A 19,244-nucleotide genomic window follows, 5' to 3' on the forward strand; every position below is an offset into this window, starting at 1 on the left:
TTACTAGTTCCAAATGTAGTTATCTCATACCCCTTTTCAACCAAAGTGAACCAGGGGCTGGTGCTAGTTCTAGTGCTGGTTCAGAGCTGGTTCACCTTGCTAACCCTGTAAGAACCGGCTTGCTTTTCCATGGGCAGCAAAAGAGACACGTCATTACATCACTGAATCATCTCTTGATTTCCCGGCAGCACTTCCGCGCGATCTTCAACACAACAACAACAGTGGAGGTCTACAGCTTCTCATTTCAAGTATTGCTCCTCGCTTTGCAAACCTACATCAGTGATTCCCAAACTTTTCCCACGAGCCCCCTTTAGGCAGATGAAAATCATTTCAAGCCCCCCATCCCTTGCCGCACACATCTAGATACACTCAACACACTGCCAGTAAGGCTCCATGCTCAAACAATCCTACATTTATTGAAGAATTTGTCTCAAACATCCCTGTTTCATAACAGGAATCAATTAAAAGTGATGCTGTAACATGAAACTTTCAGATTTGTGAGGTCTGGTGTAGACATTATCAGCCTAACATTTACCTGGAAGTCCTCTCTCATCACTTGCCGTGTCTGCCAGCAGTAAAAATAACGTGCCCCACTTTGGGAATCTGAACTGTAATTAATAGAACACTAGAGACAAAACGGAGTAACAAGAAATGTTCAAGACAACACACATTTTGGAAGTACAGTTTGTTTATTGTAGCAGCTTACTCTACCCATCACAACACATGGATCCATCTCCGACAGATATTTAAACAGTAAGGCACCCTAAGGTGGGCTATGAGACCATATGGGGAAAGACAAATAATGAAATACACACAAGGGATGAATTTGATGAAAAGGAAAAAAAAAAACTCCAAAATAAAGTGTCAAAAAAACAGTCATATATATTATATTCTTATAAATATAGAAATGGGGGTACTTTCTTTGTTATTAACAAATAACTAATGACACATTTAAATTCATGCTTTGTTGGGAATTTTGATCAGATGCCTCAAAGAGAAAGGAGTTCAAACCATTTAATTTTAGGTAAATCATTTTATATCTCACACACGACGACACACTGAAAAGAAACGCAAACTATGTTAACCTTTAGAATAAATAAATTAATAAATATATAAGGTATCTGTGTGATTATGCTCAGTGAACATAAATGATCTGCATTCAGTGATTCTGCACAGTGACCACATCAAACAGGTAGTTCTCCACACTGCATGGGGCCCTTTAGCCAAGCAAGCAAGACGTGTGAAAATAAATGATTATCATGCTGCAGGTGAGGGAGAATAACAGAAAGGTGAATGTAGGGACCCTTTTTGATTTAAGGTTGAGGGAAAATTCTGATGCAGCGTGCAGCTTTAAAGGTTTTAGCTCACCAGCCTCAGACAAAGTGACTGGTTTAACCTTAATCAAATCATTTATCAGTATCAGAAATCAATCTGCTATGGCTATAAATAAAAGTGATAACTGATAATAATTAAGCACACCAGTAGAGCATTAAGTCTGAAATGGTTGAAATAATAATATAATTATTTAAATTGAAATTAAATATTCAAGTGGAACCAGTGTTTGGATATTCTGTTTTTTAAATTATAAAGTGATAAATGATCAGTGTTTCTTTTTATGTAAGTTTAAATTGGGATAATATAGACATCACATTTAGAGAGTCGGTGCTTCTGGAGCAAAAGAAATCACACATGGCACTGCACATCCAAACAGTTATCTCAAAATAAATACAAAAATAAACTGCACAATTTCTAACAATACTTAAAATGTTGGTACAAAAACATACCCGGCAATACAAGGTATCCGGACAGGCGACACATTTATCTGTACAGTATATTACATGCAAGCTGTGTCACAAACAGTCTACATCATTAGTATATCATACTGTACTGCATGTGTACGACTGCAAAACTGGACAAATATCTGTTTACGAACAGTTTTCACACACCTACATTTTTTTTGTTGGTAAACCAAAATAGAAGCCTTAATATTATCTACACATGGCATTAAAAATAGGTCTTGAAATCTTAAATCGTCACATGCAGTAAAAGGACAAAGTTGACTCCAGCTACATGACATGTTGCATATCCACAATATAGATCATTTACAGATTTTGTAGTCACAATCAACTTTTTTTTTAAATCAACAAAACAATCACAGATGTCGCACAATAACGATCTGCGGTTATAAGTGGAAGCCATGTTTGCCATAACCCCTATAGTACTGCATGTAACGCGACTACATTTAGCTCAAGCTAAACTGGATAAAAAAAATCCATCGCTAATCCTTCCATGTGATACGTGACGCCCGTTCATTCAATCTTCTACAGTCATTTTGTATTCATGTATATTTAGTGCTGACATGTGCATGAGACTTCCAGTGTTTTTCATTTCCAATTATCAGATTTGTAAGAAAAGAAAAAAAACAAGTACATTTTACTCAGCTCCCCACCCCAATTGAAGGAAAAACCCTGACCTCAATCAGACTTCATTTGTAGAAATAAAAATTACATTAAACTTGTTTCTGCATGTGAGATTAAGTAAAGACAGATGGATGTGGACAGTATGAGGATGATATTTAATTTACTTATCCACCAGACGGACTCATTAGTACCCTAGTACAAGAGCATTCATCTTAATTTCATGGCCCAGAAGCTAATGTATGGTGATTATAATAATGATAGGTACTGATGATACGCTGTCTAATAAAGGCTTCACAGTAGGAAAAACGAATCCATTCCCTCTGACTTTTCCAGAGATTTCTTGTATTTTCTGGGAAACCATAAGATCACATGAGCACATATATACGAGTTTATGGCTAGAATGAACGTGCATGTAGAGAGCAGGAAACTGTGTCCTCATGCAAACTTTGGCTTACACTTCAAACAATAAGCAACCCAAGAAAGTCCTGAATAAATGCATCTTATATACAGACAGAAACTCCCCTATAGACTCTTGAAATAAATATATCTGATATATTATTGTGGAGTTATCACGTTCTATCATACATACATTGATTTCATAGACACATACATTGATTTCATAGACACATACATATCTTGTATGTACAGAAACTCTCTGTACCTCCCTGAATAACCTTCTTCAGTGATCATTTAAGCAATGCACACTTGGACCTTTGCTTTTTGTCTCCAAGAGAATACACAAATGGACAGTTAAGGGTCTGAAAAAAACGTTGCAAATATGATCATGAAGGAATTGTTGGTATGCGTGTAATCAAACAGAATCTCAGAGAATTCCTCTGCTGATGGATGGAAACAAAGACCTTAAATGAACCTTTTTCTTCAGTTTAAGATCGCAGCACATTCATCCTGGATGTCCTTCTGTGGATAACCCTTGTGGACATTCTTTTTCTGGGCATCAATGGTTACTTCTCAGACGTTTTGTTATGCAGGTAACTAAAGAGTGCCTCTAGTCCTTTGGTTGAGCACCAGAGCTGCTTCAACATCTGGCACTCTTTCTCATTCACGTCCTCCAACACTGACATGACGATACTCCTCACCAGGCATTTGGATTCTTCCAAAACCTTTCAAACACACAAACACAAATGTCAAATCATTATTTGGTAATGTCATGTGAAGTTGTAAGAATATAAACAAGTATTAAGAAAGGATGAATCTACAAGTGTACATTTGTACTTTTTGTAAAACATGGCTGTTAATCCTGAGATTCTGCCAGCTGATTTGAAATGTATGTTTTTCCCTCAACGTAGGCCATGAAGACCAGCATCTTTGATGGGTCATACAAATATTATTGGCAGGTATCTTATAAACTATATCCATATGGAAAATGAATGTGAAGACACAGGGAAAATCAGTTAACTACAAAGCTCAATAAATATCACTTCTTGTAAGCTGAGTATCATTACATTATTTAAACCTATTTGATTTATGGTAATATTGTTTGAGAAATTATTTTACTCCCAAAACAAGCTTCAAGTATATGTCATAAATATCTCACAGAAATACATCATACAAACATTTCTCTCTACTATTATCTTTCGGCAACTTCTTTAATCTTATTTTCACAATTATTCGTACCTTCACATTGTCTTCATCATCACTTTTAATTTTTAAAGAAAGAATCCCCAACAATCACTGAGTGGTAGGGTCAAGAATTGTGTTTTTATCCAGTTTAATTATTGTACAACTTAGATTTTGACCCTCTTTGTGGTCTAGATGAGAACCTACCACTGCATTGCATGATGCCATTTCCTTCACACGCAGCATCACTTCTTGGTTAAATGTGGTTGGCCAGAAGACCTGTGACACCAGACCTCGACTGCATGCTTCCTGTGCTGTGAGTTTTCTTCCACAGAACAGCATCTCGTTTGCCTGCCATTGTGGAGAAAAATAAGTAAAATGACAAAGTACTAAGAAGTCATGCAGTAGAGTTATCAAGCACTAATCAAGAAAACGGATCAAATCAAGTAATATCTGCTTTGATATCTGGTACACACCAGAGCTACACCAAGGATCTGAGGAAAGGTGTAAGAGGAGCATCCAGAGGGGGTGAGATGGAGGGCTGCACATGGAGTTTGGAACCAGGCTCTCTCACTGGCCCACACCACGTCACACAGAGGCAGGATGGAGGCCCCCAAGCCCAGAGCAGGCCCGTTTATTGCCACCACAATGGGTTTCTTGAAGTGGATGAATGCCAACACAAAGTCCCTGAAGGGGTCACAGAACGATTAATCCCAACTCAGTCAACTCTGAAGGCAAGTGATAAGAGACTCATGTTTAAAGAGGACAGATTTCTCTTTACCGTACGGCATCTGCGATGCGGCTGCTCTCTTTCCTGCGGTCGGTGGACAGACGCCCTATCAGGTACGACGGCTCCAGGCCGCTGCAGAAAACAGTCCCCACGGAGCTGAGCAACAATAATTTGCTGTCATCTGCAGCTGCATTACCGAGAGCTCGACACACTTCCTTCATAATCTGAAGAAGAGAAAGAGACATTTATTACATTATAACTCACCTGACACATGAGGAGAGATTGAAGAAGATAAATAGATTCTGAATCCTTGGAGAAAGGCTTGACATCCTGAGTGAATTTTTTTTTTTTTGCTTAGAGATAATGACATACACTGGGAAGGCAGGAATATTTACTTATATATGTACAATGCTGACAACACTAGACAAGCAACTTTACAGAAACAGTTGATATCTTCAGTCTGCTATGTTTTAATTTGTTAAAGCTGTAAGAGCATTCATTCCTTTCATGCATACTACCTTAAGGTCAATGCAAACTTTCAAAGGGTCAACAGAAACTTGTCCTTTGAACGTGTCAGTGAGGTTGTATTATTGAAATCATGAAGCAGTGATAGATTCAAACAGTAAGTATGTGGCATTGACCTCTAGTTTGTAGAACGTATGTCCCAAAAAGTCTAGACTAGATTATTATGACATGATGCTTGGTGGTGTGTTTCCTCAACAGCCAATTATTTATTATTATTATTATTATTATTAGAAACAGGAAGCAGAGACGGACAGATGCTGGTTCCAGTCTGTGAAACAGGGAGGAGGAAGAGAGTCGTGTAAGTGACATTCATGTGCAGCGAGCAGAGGCCTCGAGGACATTTGCAGACAAACACAGGTGGTATCCACAACAAAGAGACCGGTAACAGGCAGCATCAGCTCCCTGGAAATGAAAACACCGCCTGTAGGTGTGGGTAAAAGTCAATCAATCATTTTTTTTTTGTCTCTTTTGAAAATCGAACAGGTCTGACAGGCTGTTTTCAGTTCGCCTCAGTTTCTAGATGCCTTTTGATGTTGTGAGTTAAACATAATTTATTTATTTTTTATTTTCCTGTAGGCATTTTTTGATTTCTGAAAGCAGTATGGAAATTCCCCTTTTCTGAGGCTATACTTCAAAACACTTCCTCGTACACCCACTCACTGCTCCCTATGGATCAGACTCTCAGTAGTTACTCTAAAAGACATTCAGTCCAGATTTCTGGAAAGATCTTTGACAGTCGAAGTCACATTACTGTCAAGTTTGAATTCAGAAAATGCAAACACAAACATTTCTGATCCACTTACTCTTTCTATCAATTTTAAATGTAATCTTTTTTCTTTTTTTTTTGCCTGTGCTTTTATTGACAGGATGGTGTAGCATCCTTAGAAGGAAGCAGCCTATGAAGGACCCAACCTTCAAAGGCTGCATAGACCACTCAGACCGAACTTAAATAGTTCGGTCGGAGTTCCCGTTTGGGTCACCAGCTGCCCCCACCCTTAACCTGTCATTTCTACGTGCCGCCCCTGTCGCCTAGCAACCTCAGAAGCTGCACTGGAACTAACTGATAGAAAATAGCTCGATTATTATCACCAAACAATTCATCCACATGTAGAATTATGAAGACCAGGCCATTGTTCTTAATTTCTAAACTTTAAACACTGGAATATGTTCAAAATAAACAAGCCTTTGTGATCCTTTGTTGGCCAAGGGGGGGAAAGGACGAATTTGCAGACTGCATATGAAGGAGGCTTCGAAATTGGACAGCCTTCAATGCATCGCTGTGACCTAATCGGCCTTCAAATGCACACTCAAAAGGATGCAGCTCTTAAATTAGGACAAGCTTATGTGTCCCTCCAGGTCAGGGCACGCCCACCAGTAGCTGCCAGATCAATGCTTCTGATTGTTGTGGCAATGTATCAACCCAACCAATCAAAAGGACACAATCTCTTCAAGAAGGCTAGCTCCACAGTTGTGGTGACTCTGGTATTGATAGTGTGTATGTATCTATGGTTTTAATGCTGTAGTTTTTGAGCACAACTATTAGTTTGTCAGTCCAACAGTTTCTGAATTAGGCTGAGGTACTGGTGACCTAGCTGGGACATGGCCAGGGTTAGTTTTAATCAGGCACACAACATTCAACTTTGTATTTCTGTATCAGCTAGAGGTGCAAGGGTGCGGTTACATTTTTTGGGGGGGGTTGGAGGCAGGAACTTTAGGTTTTACTTCCTTTTTAGTATCCTTTATGTAAGTTGGGTTAGTAGCTTTTGGATATTTTATATACTGATTCCCCTTGACAATTTTTATGTCACATTTTTTTGGTTTGGTTTAAAGCTGATTTAAAGAGTTTGTAACTGACTATGTAACAGATTAAAATTAATACATAGCAACCGGGGAACCAGCAAGAAGATTGACAAATTCTATGCAAGTATTTCCAATGCCTGTCACCTTTGTCACCAGGCCAGTGTCAAGATAAAGGCATTCACAGCACACTGCTGATACAGGCTTTGTTTACATTTTCTTCTGCAGAGTTTAGCGGTTACAGTTACGAGAAAGCAGGATGAGATTTTTTCTACCAGAAGGACCAGATCAGCAAATACAGTTGCAGGAAAAAGTATGTGAACCCTTTGGAATTTCCTAGTTTTCTGATTAAATTGGTCATAAAATGTGTTCTGATCTTCATCTAAGTCTCAACAATAGACAAACACAGTCTGCTTAAACTAATACCACACAAACAATTATATGTTTTCATGTTTTTGTTGAACACAACATGTAAACATTCACAGTGCAGGGTGGAAAAAGTATGTGAACCCCTAGGCTAATGACTTCTCCAAGAGCTAATTGGAGTCAAGAGTCAGCCAACCTGGAGTCCAATCAATGAGATGAGATTGGAGGTGTTGGTTGAAGCTGCCCTGCCCTATAAAAAACACACTCCAGTTTTGAGTTTGCTACTCTCAAGAAGCATTGCCTGATGTGAACCATGCCTCGCACAAAAGAGCTCTCAGAAGACCTACGATTAAGAATTGTTGACTTGCATAAAGCTGGAAAGGGTTACAAAAGAATCTCTAAAAGCCTTGATGTTCATCAGTCCACGGTAAGACAAATTGTCTATAAATGGAGAAAGTTCAGCACTGTTGCTACTCTCCCTAGAAGTGGCCGTCCTGTAAAGATGACTGCAAGAGCACAGCGCAGAATGCTCAATGAGGTGAAGAAGAATCCTAGAGTGTCAGCTAAAGACTTACACAAATTTCTGGCACATGCTAACATCTCTGTTGACGAATCTACGATACGTAAAACACTAAACAAGAATGGAGTTCATGGTGAGGACACCACGGAGAAAGCCACTGCTGTCCAAAAAAAACATTGCTGCACGTTTGAAGTTTGCAAAAGAGCACCTGGATGTTCCACAGCACTACTGGCAAAACATCCTGTAGACAGATGAAACCAAAGTTGAGCTGTTTGGAAGGAACACACAACACTATGTGTGGAGAAAGAAAGGCACAGCACACCAACATCAAAACCTCATCCCAACTGTGAAGTATGGTGGAGGGGGCATCATGGTTTGGGGCTGCTTTGCTGCATCAGGGACTGGACAGATTGCCATCATCGACGGAAAAATGAATTCCCATGTTTATCAAGACACTTTGCAGGAACACTTAAGGCCATCTGTCCACCAATTGAAGCTCAACAGAAGATGGGTGATGCAACAGGACAACGAACCCAAAGCACAGAAGTAAATCAACAACAGAATGGGTTCAACAGAAGAAAATACACCTTCTGGAGTGGCCCAGTCAGAGTCCTGACCTCAGCCTGATAGAGATACTGTGGCATGACCTCAAGAGAGCGATTCACACCAGACATCCCAAGAATATTGCTGAACTGAAAAAGTTTTGTGAAGAGGAATGGTCCAAAATTCCTCCTGACGGTTGTGCAGGTCTGATCTGCAACTACAGGAAACGTTTGGTTGAGGTTATTGCTGCCAAAAGAGGGTCAACCAGTTATTAAATCAAAGGGTTCACTTTTTCCACCCTGCACTGTGAATGTTTACATGTTGTGTTCAACAAAAACATGAAAACATATAATTGTTTGTGTGGTATTAGTTTAAGCAGACTGTGTTTGTCTATTGTTGAGACTTAGATGAAGATCAGAACACATTTTATGGCCAATTTATGCAGAAAACTAGGAAATTCCAAAGGGTTCACATACTTTTTCTTGCAACTGTAGATAAGACATCCTGCTTTGTCCACAAGGGTCACTAAAATAAAGACACAAAATGAAGCTCCTCACTGTCGCTTTGAGTGAGAAAATGACTTAAAATGTCTCGTTTTATGTTAATTCCATTACCACATGTGCTGGGTTGCATCAGGCTTACATAAGTGTTTATCTACAGAGCTCTACTGTATAGATGCTAATGAGAGTGATAAAGATCTAGGCATCTTCTGCATTCCTTAGTTGTTCCCCATAAAGTAAAAATGTAGGGGCTTCTTTGTTGACATTTGTATTCATTGTGTTGCTTGAAAAGAACACAGGATGTTGATTTGAAAAGAACAGACGCAGAAAGCTACAGTGATGAGAAGAAAGGTGACAGAGGCAGTAGCAGCTAACAGCTCGGGGACTTTCTCACTTAAATCAGGCTCTGAGTGTTTGGATGAAAAATGCGCAGGGATATTTTAGAAGATTTTCTCAGCCAAAGCCATTCAGCGAGCACATGGGCAGACTCTCTTGTTCCTGTACTGTAGCTTCAAGGACTCAGAGACAGAAAATGAGCTATCAGAGCTGTTTGATAAGCCCACAGCTTACGGGCTTACTGTCACACATGAAAGTACGCACACATGTGCGCACACAGTTAAGGCCACTTCAGTGTCTGTGAAGTGCAGGCTGCCGTTCACATGAGGGTGATGTATCAAAGCCAGAACCTCCCTCTGTGGAAGATCTGAGACACATCCCACAATCCTTCAATCTGAGGGGAGGAAAAACCTGTTTGCTTAGATTCATGGGCCAGAGGTGGATGACTGTCATTGTGACATCATCTGAGGCTTAACTCGCTTTTAGAGTATATTAATGGAGCACTAAAGAAGCTGTAATAAGAGTACAGAAGAAACTCTTTTTCATTTATTCACAAACTCACTAAAGGTCACAACTGAAAAAGTTTGATCAGACCTTTTAATTTTTCTAGAAAAGTAGGACAGAATGTGATATGGCCTCTGCAGTTTATTTGCAGGGTCAACATCATTTGTGGAAAGTAAATATGCAGGATAATCTTGATGATTTCTCGTCTTTTTTCTTATGCATTAAGGGATAATCCCCTTTTAGAAATCTTAGAAAAACAAATAGTTTCAACAGAAACATTCTAGTTCATGAATACGTCTTTAGAAAATAAAACTGAATGCTACAAAATGTCACAAAAGTCCGTCCAAAGAGTCCAAAAGTGACATTCAAAGATGCGGCTGGGAAAAGCATCTACTGATCTGTGAAGGCAAGCTGCTGACTGCATCCAGGGGGAACTTTGAGTGGAGCAGCTTGTTGTTGATTGGAGTGTGAAAATGAGCAACCAATCACAGGCTGGTTCTTTCCTGCAGGCGGTCAATTCTACAAGTGGATCATCACAATGCAAGAGGCTGCAGCATTAGAGCAGAGAGCCATTAAACCACGTTCAGTGCTGCAGACGGACACATCCCCATGCTATCAAACTATCATAGCTGTCATTTTGGCTCATGTAAAGTAGCATCATTGTGACAGAGGAAACATTAACACCAACACAATGCTTCTGCATAAAAGGTTTAGTGACAGATGTTAAAGTTAAAGATTTTGATAGACACCATACATCTGCCAATCAGTGTGAGGGATTACAATTATTTTAGTTTTTTTCTGCCATTATAGAAGGCTGATTATATAGTGGAATGTGATTGTCATCAAGATATCAAGTGATCACCAAATTGCTAGGAAGAGTGGAGAGAAAATGTGAAAAGCCATCAAACACAGCATGACAGATTATGTAGTTTACCCTACATGCCCGTACAGAGACTCTGATGAAGTTTCACAGAGCAATCAAAAAAGCTTGCCCTAAAAATAGAGTTGAATTATGTGGCTCAAACTGGTTTTATGTAAGAACACACAAGATCAATAAAAAGCTGATCTATTGAAGAAAATAAATGATTAAAAAAAAGTAGAAAATGTTCTTCATATAGCTTTTCCACAGTTGCCACATTGATTTCTTTGAAATATTCCTAAAGTCTCTCTTAGTATAAATATGTAATGCTCTCTTTTACAAACCTGCTGCATAGTTCAGCTGACATTTTGCTGCTATAACAAAAGATAATGCCTAATTAATCTACTTGGTGAAACCTCGTCTGGCAGGTGGAAGTTTTAAAGAAACTCGTTGAAGACAGAGCCCGAGAGCTATTTCCTAACCTTTTATGCTTGAGTATACAAGGTCTTTTTCAGCATTGCCCTTTGGAAGATTAATGAAGCTAAAACTAAACATAGTCAAACCTGCCGGTTGTCATATAAAACCACAGTTTTTGAAAGTTGTCTCCTGAAAAGCTCCCCTGGAGCAGCTCTGGAGTTAGTGCATAGCTCCAGGGCATCAGTTAATGAGGAAACTTTTCTATTTCATTCTTCCCCAAACACAGCTCCATGTCTACTGGGACACAGAGTTACATAATTAAATGTAGGTCTCAATCTATCGATACACACCTGAAACATAAAGGACAAAGGGACAGCCACAAATGAAAAGTAAATAATTGCTGTTTGTATGCCTTTAAACAGGGTTGTGTGTACATTTTCATTCTAACCTCTGGTGTCAGAGCGTTGTTGTCTGTCGTTTGGCTGGACAGCAGGACGTGCGTGAAGCCTTCCTCCTTCCTGACCACAATGTCTCTGAATCGACAGTTGCTCTCGTTCTGTCGCACATTGTACCTTAGCCGCTTGTCAAACACGTAGCCTTTCTCCTCAGCCAACTTCCTCTTCACTGAGCTGTGAAGATGCATCTTTCCATTGGCCAGAGGGGATCCTGACACAGAGCGGGATGACAAAACATGTCAAGTCTGTTTTCTTTTGCTTAGGTAGGTATTAGACACCTGCTATTTAGACTGGTACACATCACATCCATGATAGAAACAACATTTAAAGAAAACTTAAATAAAGTGTTATATACATATAGTAATAATTAATCCCATCCATATGCATTAACATGCCGATGATAATGCTGGGAGTAATTTTGGGTTCAGTGACTCGCCCAGGGAGACTTGCATGTGGACTGAAGGAGCTGGGGATCGATCACCAACCTTCAGAATAAGAGATGACCAACTCTACCACTGAGCCACAGCTGCCTGGTATTACATTTCAAAGTAATGTCTGTTTGCTCCCCCCTCAAAATTAAACCAGGAAGTCAGAATCAAAATCAGAATATCTTTATTGTCATTGCACAACTAAAACGAAATTGAAAGAAGAAACCACTCTCACATTCAGTGCTTCAGAAGGACCCTTTAAAGCGTCTCTAATAAATGTAATTTAACTTTCAAATGGACAAATAAACACTGACTTTCATGTTCATCATTTGATCAGTGAATTATCCAAACCAGAGGTTTCGATGATATGGTTAAACCAGAGACATTTTATAGACCCTGGGAATAACTTGCTATTCTTGAAACAGGCTTATGATAACATACTATATATAGCTTAATTTGATGTAGTTAAATATATATTTGCATATCTGATGAGGAAAAGTGGAAAGTCTGTCTGGAGTGTAATGTCTCATTGGTTGTGAGCTCAGGCTAACAGCATCGCTTGAAGCACAGTAAGTTCTAATTGATTAAAAAATTAAATCAATGCACGTATTTACTAATTTCTGTCATTTCCTGTCTTACAGAATAAACTCTTGTATGTACAATGTAGAAACTGATTCATCATTTTCATTCAGTGTGAGGTCATGCCCCACAGACATATTGATGAATGCATTTAACTTAATCTGCACATCAACTATTGATTCTGTTGTACCTTTTAAACACAAACATTTAACTTAGTAGAGGATTCTGACCCTGCATGAATCATTACATTCGTCAATATATAAAAAGCAGAAAGTTGGAATGGAGGTGGAGGAAAATTAGCCTTCAGGTACAAATCACCCAATGAAAGAGTTGATGACGTCTTTGAATCACAGATGAGAAATGTGAGGACCAACTTTTCTTTGTTTTAATTCCTACATATTAGCACAGGCCAAAAGCTCTATTCAACACTGAACCTTTTAAATCCTGTACATTTATCAGTGCTAAGAAAATTGTTCTGACATGGCTTTTAAATAAGTCTAAGCAAGTCTTTATAAATGATTATCACCATTCTGCATCCTAACTGCCCCACAGGCCCTGTATCTGTTTTAAAGATATTCCTGTAGATCAACTGACGCCTGAATCTTTCTGTAAAGTAAGGGATGTGACTTGGTTATTCTCAATACTTATCAGATCTTCTTTTGTTTTAAACTCCTTCTTAATAAGACTTCATCCAACTCTTTTTTTTCTTTTAGCAAAATAGAATTCATGAAAAATTTAAATCTGGCTTTAGACAAAAACACTTCCTGAGAATCCTCATTGTGACAAGTGACTTTCTGAGAATGGTTGATACTGCATCCTTGTACTACCGAATTTCATTTGATACAGTTGACCACCAAATTCTGATTGGGAAGGGGGTGCGCTCCAATTGAGCAAAATCTGTTTTGTTTTTTTATTGGGGAACAGGCATCCCTCCACAGTAAATCTTGGACTCCCTCAGGGCTTCATACTGGGATCGATTTTATTATATCCCTGCAATACACTGACAACAAACAGCTATATCTGCTAGAAAAATCTAAAGCTCCAAACCTCTCCAGCCGCAATAGTTGTCTAAATGGTATCAAAAACTGTGTCAGCCAATCTTCTGAACTTAATTACAGACAATACTTAAATTTTGGCACAGGAACTGAAAAAGAAAGTCATAATCCTTATATTTACTCATTTTCTGGTCCTTGGTCAATAACTATCAGACAAAAAGTCAGGAACCTGGGTGTGATCTTTTACTAATCTCATTTTAAGAAGCACACTAAAAAGGTAATCCATTCTTGCTATGACAATCTCAGCAATTTTTGACAGGATCTGATTAATGTTGAGTTTTTGTGAAACTTAAACTTAATTTCATGCTTGTATTTGTTTCCTTCTCTCTAGATGCTTGTTTAGTTTACAATGCATCATGCCTCGTTGTCTGTAAGACCCAACAGTTGATACTTCTGGGCTAGTTCTTTGATCTAACAGAATTGTAAATGCAATGCAAAATATGGTCTGTTCATATTCAATTCTAAGGTTGAAGAAAGACATTGGCCTGGTAGATTGGATTTCTAATAGTGTTTGAAGGACAGGGAGTTAAAGCTTTAACCTCACTGACAGTGGTTCAGGTTTTTGGAAAGATGTGCTGTCTGCATTAGCAGCTGAATTGAACAAAAATGCTTACACCTCAATCAATATGGTAAAACCATCTTCAACCTCCTGTATTTGCTCCAAAAATAATGGAAAGACTCTTTTCATGCTGCTGCAGGTTTTCCAATGCTCAAGAAAGTTGGATCATATGCAATAGGAAAAAATGGTTTGGTATCACTTATTGGCAATTATTTTCTACACTGAAAAAACCTTGAAAGGAATATTATTTAATACAGAAATGTCAATCAAACAGGCATTTAAATACCCTGACAGCTTCTTGATGTTGCTATGCAAGCACTTACCTACAACTCTCTTCTTAATAGCTAGGTCTTTTCATTTTTAAATTACATACCTTTGAGTGAACCTTTCCTGTGCCAATCAGATACAAAAAAGACAGCCTCTTTCATTGCTTTGGATGAAGGTAGCAGTGCAAAAAGAGGTGAGCTAGGTAGTCTTATGTAAATCAGTCTAGAATCCAAAACGGCATCACATCAACAAAAGTGAGCTCAGATTTGTTGTTGCTGATAATTCTTCCATAGAGCCCTCATCCATTTTTATGCAGTTTTGAATGTCTGAAGACCTGATTTTATGCTGAACTTTAGTTACCAACCAATAACCAACCGACCAATATTAGTTAAATACATTGTATAGCATGACTGACTAAGAAGGGAGCTGATCAATAACGTACACAGAAAGCAAGCACAACACATTTATGATGTACATACCAATATGTGCATATTTTGTGAACTCTCTCTCTACAGAGCTGTAATGTGTTGGAAACCAATAGAGGGAAAAAATCTTATAACAGGTACAATGAATGGTAAGAAAGGACAAACCACATGTACATTTAATCCTTATAAGTATGTGTCATTAAAATAACATAAAATTAAATTCTAGGTTGTCGATATGCCATTTTGAATACACATGTAATAATTAACTACAGTGGTGCAGGCCCTGGACTGTGACCCCGGATTGAAACTCAAAGGTGTTATCACTACTCCTGTAAGAGCCACAGAAAGAGCTGTGTTAAAGAGCTGTGTGTCAGCACAAGTCTCTACAGTATAAAAGTCTGCCTGCTTATTTACTATATTCATCTTTATAAGACACATACTCTATCATATAAGAGGAAATACTCATCATGGAAAATGGATTTTATAAACCCCATAATAAAGATAAGAACAGGATACCTAAACAGAAACACCTCTATGTGCATAGCTTCCTTGTATATTAGGAACTTTCTAGTACCTGTATAATTCATATTCATGAAGAGGAAGTCACACTCCAGTTCTTTTTCAATTAGACACAAGCAGATACAGCTGCACTGCTGAATAAAGCCATTAGCAATTTTTAGCTTATCACAGATCTATCATGGGCCTGTATGAAAGCATGCCTGATAAAACAAAATGCAGCACAACCAGCCAGAGTCATTTGGAAACAGTTTAAGTATACATGGATGGTTCATCATCTGATGATCAGCCTGGAGTAGCATTTTGTTTCCCCTAACTTTATCTTCCAAAGATAAAAAGTGAGTTTTAGGAAGTGTTTTAAAAGAGAGGATACAGAGTCGCTGTCTAAAGATTCTCCAAGCGAGGAGTTCTACAGCTGTGGGGCCCGTACTGCAAAGGCAAGGTCCCCTTTTGTCACCAGACGAGTTTAAGGAACCACATGTAAGCCCCTGCTGTAGGATCTCAGACAGCGGTCAGGCCCAAAGGGAGTTAGCAAATCACAGTTGTGGGTCTGGCCTGAAAAAAAAAAAAATGACTCAGATCTTAAATAGATTCTAAAACTCACAAGTAGCCAGTGAAGGTTACAGGAAGATAATTTATCTTGCTACATTTAAAAAATCTGGCAGCAGCATTTTGGATTTTTTAAGTCACAATCTAACCCCAAATGAAGTAACGTAATGCTGGTTGAGCATGTGAATTCACATTAAAAAAGTCTTTACTTTTGCAATATCACACACTCGCTGAAAACGATGACATTTCATGGAAAAATTACAAGCACAATTATACATTTTCCATCATAAAGCAGTGATTGGTCTGCCAGAGCCAAGGTCCAAGGGCCAAGTTTTGAATCAAACATTGGTTACTTTCAAGTAAGACAAAATGGTAAGCTATCAACCAGCTAGCAAAGAAACAAAGATTTTTTACTGTCTTCTAACCCTAATCATAAAATTCAACAAAAACCTGTAGTATCAGCATGGGTCCACACGATCCAAATCCAGTGAAAGATTTAACCACATTACATCCACAAAGTTCCACACATTTCTTTAAATTTGCCACCACTGTATCTGCCAATGCTGTATTTTCTGTATTTTCTGTAATGATTTATTTGTTTTCAACTGCAATGGATCAAACTGCCAGTGTAACTCTGACCTTTTTACAGACACCTCATTTGGCCATTTGGACCTTCCATTCATTGTTCCCAATCCCAGCCTTTAATAGCCAATAAGAGCCTGAGTTGAAAAGAGGTGCCTGCTACTGTTCTGTTCCGGCCAACTCTGCAAATCATTGTTGTCTCTTGTATCCAACACAATTCTGTACAAGAGGATATGGTGCTTGGAGTGAATTCTTCACGCACCCACTTGATAAGGATGATAAGCCTTCCGAATTACATCAAAAGTTTGATAATGTAACCAAGATATGTCGAGATTTATTTTGAGAAAACAGACACATCACTGTAAAATTAGACTTTGAGCACCCCCATATGAATGGGATGGAATGATCCTTTTGTCATAAGCCGTGTTCAGCTGCAAGATTAGCAATAGAATGAGGCTCTTTCAGAAGACTTGGTTTTGTTCCAAAGAAGGGTAGTTATCAATTAATTACCAATTATGTCAATGTAATATTGTGTAAGAGTTTTCTTACTTCTGTTAGCAACCCAGGACCTTAGCTATCAAACAATGGTATCCATATCTTCCTATGATCATCTTCCTTCAATTTTCAACTTACCTAGCTCAGTGGTGAACTGCTGTCCATTCTTATCCATGTCTCCTAGTTCTCCATCCACTCTGTCCATGGGCAGTCGATGTGACCTTGCTGCTGGTCTGTAAATGAGAGGCTCCATCTGTCCATTCTGGAGACCGTTATGAGAAACCCTTAATGGAGGAACATAGTGAGGTCCAGCCTGAGAAGGAGATTTGTACGTCATGGCTTTGCTTATTCTGTCTCCTAAAGTCTTCCCAGGTCCTGCAGCCACTTTCTTATGCCTCTGAGTGGGTCCTGAACCGGCACCACTGAGCCCTAGAACAGATCCTACTCTGACCCCAACAGCTGGGCCAAAAGTCCTTTTCTTTCTGGCCTCAGACCGAGCTCTGGAGTTTTCTGTGGCTGGTTGGTGGCTGTCAATGATGGGTTCCTGACGACTTTTGGTCGAAACTTTGGGTTGTTTGTGTGAGTGCAGTTTCAAGCTGTTGAACTGGTCAATAAATTCCTCGCAGTGCAGAAGGTGGTGCTCTGGCTCCCATGTATCCTCCTTACTTCCATAACCTTTCCACCTGATCAGGTACTCCCACTTACCCTTCTTGTTCCGCCTCTTGTCCACAATCCGCTCCACCTGAGGGAAGCACACAGGGAGACATGCAATTAGACAAAAAGAAGACAAATGCTGTACATACAAATGTACCATAGTACAAGTTAAAAATAACTTTATAATAAATTTGATCGGCAAAAAAGTTAACTGTGACTATTAAAAAAAGTTAAGTTTGGGGCACCAATAGCCTATACAGGAAAAAAAAGGAAAAATATTGAATGCATTTTCACTTTGTGTTCCATTTCCAATCAAAAGTATCTCAAGCAGGAAAATAAATACAACAGATGTCGCAGGTTTTTTTTTTAACTTTCAGACCACCTGTCCCTTAAATCTTCTTCAGTTACTTATTGCATGTGTCCTTCACGGCATGAAGTTTTCTCTGTCGGGTCTCAGAAGGTAAGACATGACAGATGAAGCGACAGAGTTTGACACTATAATGACAGTGATCTGCCTTTATATTAATGCTACATGTAATTGGATGTTTTCACAGTATCAACTAACGCGTGGAGAAGAAAAAACTGATGAGCAGAAAAGAGTATGAAGTAGTTTCATTACATGCACGACAATCGCACCAGTCGCACACTCGTGTCGTGATACACGTCATCATTTCTGCCTCTTTGCTCGCAATGATTCACCCTGAATATTTCCTGCTGTGTTCACACATGAGCTCAGCCAGACTACACGCGACCATTTTACTAAGAGGCTGGCAGGAAAAAGTCCAGATAAAGTCGAGGTGAAAAATGTGGCTGTTTGCTTTCACACATGCAGCCCACTCTGACAATTCTCAGAAACTATTCAGGAGCTGCATGTATGAAAACACCAACAAGAGTTAAAACATTTCAAATTCTTTACATTCTGGTTAAAATTTGAAGGGCCTCAGGCAATTTTAAAAAAAACATGCCTGATAGTTGAGCAACTCAAGGCATGTTTGTTTTCCTAGGTATTCATCTCGTCAGATTTAAGTTACAGTTACAGAAATGAAGCAATCACTTTTGGATTTACAACATGGCTCATATCAAGAAATAATGCAAAAAAATGTTTGTGTCGGATCATTATGTGAGACATTGCTAAGAACTGTCAAATCTCTCAAAAATGACATTTTGTTACATATGTCAGGTTTATGATAAGGGCTTATTCCCTGCAGAAGAAAGATAAGATGCCAGAGAGAGCTAAGGTGAGCTGCAGGGTCTGATGAAGAAAGAAAAACGTGTCCCATTAAATGATTAAAGGGATCTAAAACAGAGGTTTAACCAGAGATCTCTAGTTATGATAGGATATTGTCTTACACGTCTTACACTTATAAAGCTGACTGAAAACACATTGTGTGAATTACCCAGTGATGAGATTGCATAATTAGTCTGCTTTTCATTTTGATTGCATTCATCTAGATTTGTAATTCAGACGTTGCTGAAAGGACCTGAGGTTAAATGTCTGAGCAGGAAGTTGTTCATAATTATAATAATTTTAAAGGTTAAAATACATACTTAAAGGGATACTTCATCCATTTGCATTAAGCTTTGT

At 38.7% G+C, this 19,244-nt stretch overlaps 1 protein-coding gene and 1 long non-coding RNA gene across 3 annotated transcripts in view; both read right to left on the reverse strand.

Moving 5' to 3' along the window:
- Positions 1-667: 667 nt before the first annotated feature.
- The window catches only part of LOC132977062 (chromodomain Y-like protein 2), a 31,377-nt gene continuing 12,800 nt past the window's right edge, over positions 668-19,244 (reverse strand). For both annotated transcript variants that reach the window (XM_061041446.1, XM_061041436.1), the window contains exons 2-7: positions 17,144-17,747; positions 11,544-11,761; positions 4,780-4,952; positions 4,475-4,685; positions 4,206-4,349; positions 668-3,541 (exon numbers count right to left, since the gene is read on the reverse strand). In XM_061041446.1, the coding sequence (XP_060897429.1) occupies positions 3,383-3,541; positions 4,206-4,349; positions 4,475-4,685; positions 4,780-4,952; positions 11,544-11,761; positions 17,144-17,747 (1,509 nt within the window). In that variant the 3' untranslated portion in view covers positions 668-3,382. The remainder of the gene's footprint in view (positions 3,542-4,205; positions 4,350-4,474; positions 4,686-4,779; positions 4,953-11,543; positions 11,762-17,143; positions 17,748-19,244) is intronic.
- LOC132977073 (uncharacterized) lies at positions 5,804-8,448 on the reverse strand. The gene is made up of 2 exons (XR_009673764.1): positions 7,924-8,448; positions 5,804-7,749 (listed from the first exon to the last, which is right to left on the reverse strand). It is a non-coding gene; the product is annotated as an uncharacterized LOC132977073 (long non-coding RNA).

The sequence above is a fragment of the Labrus mixtus genome, chromosome 1 (genome assembly GCF_963584025.1).
Source record: "Labrus mixtus chromosome 1, fLabMix1.1, whole genome shotgun sequence".
Classification (NCBI taxonomy): Eukaryota; Metazoa; Chordata; class Actinopteri; order Labriformes; family Labridae; genus Labrus; species Labrus mixtus.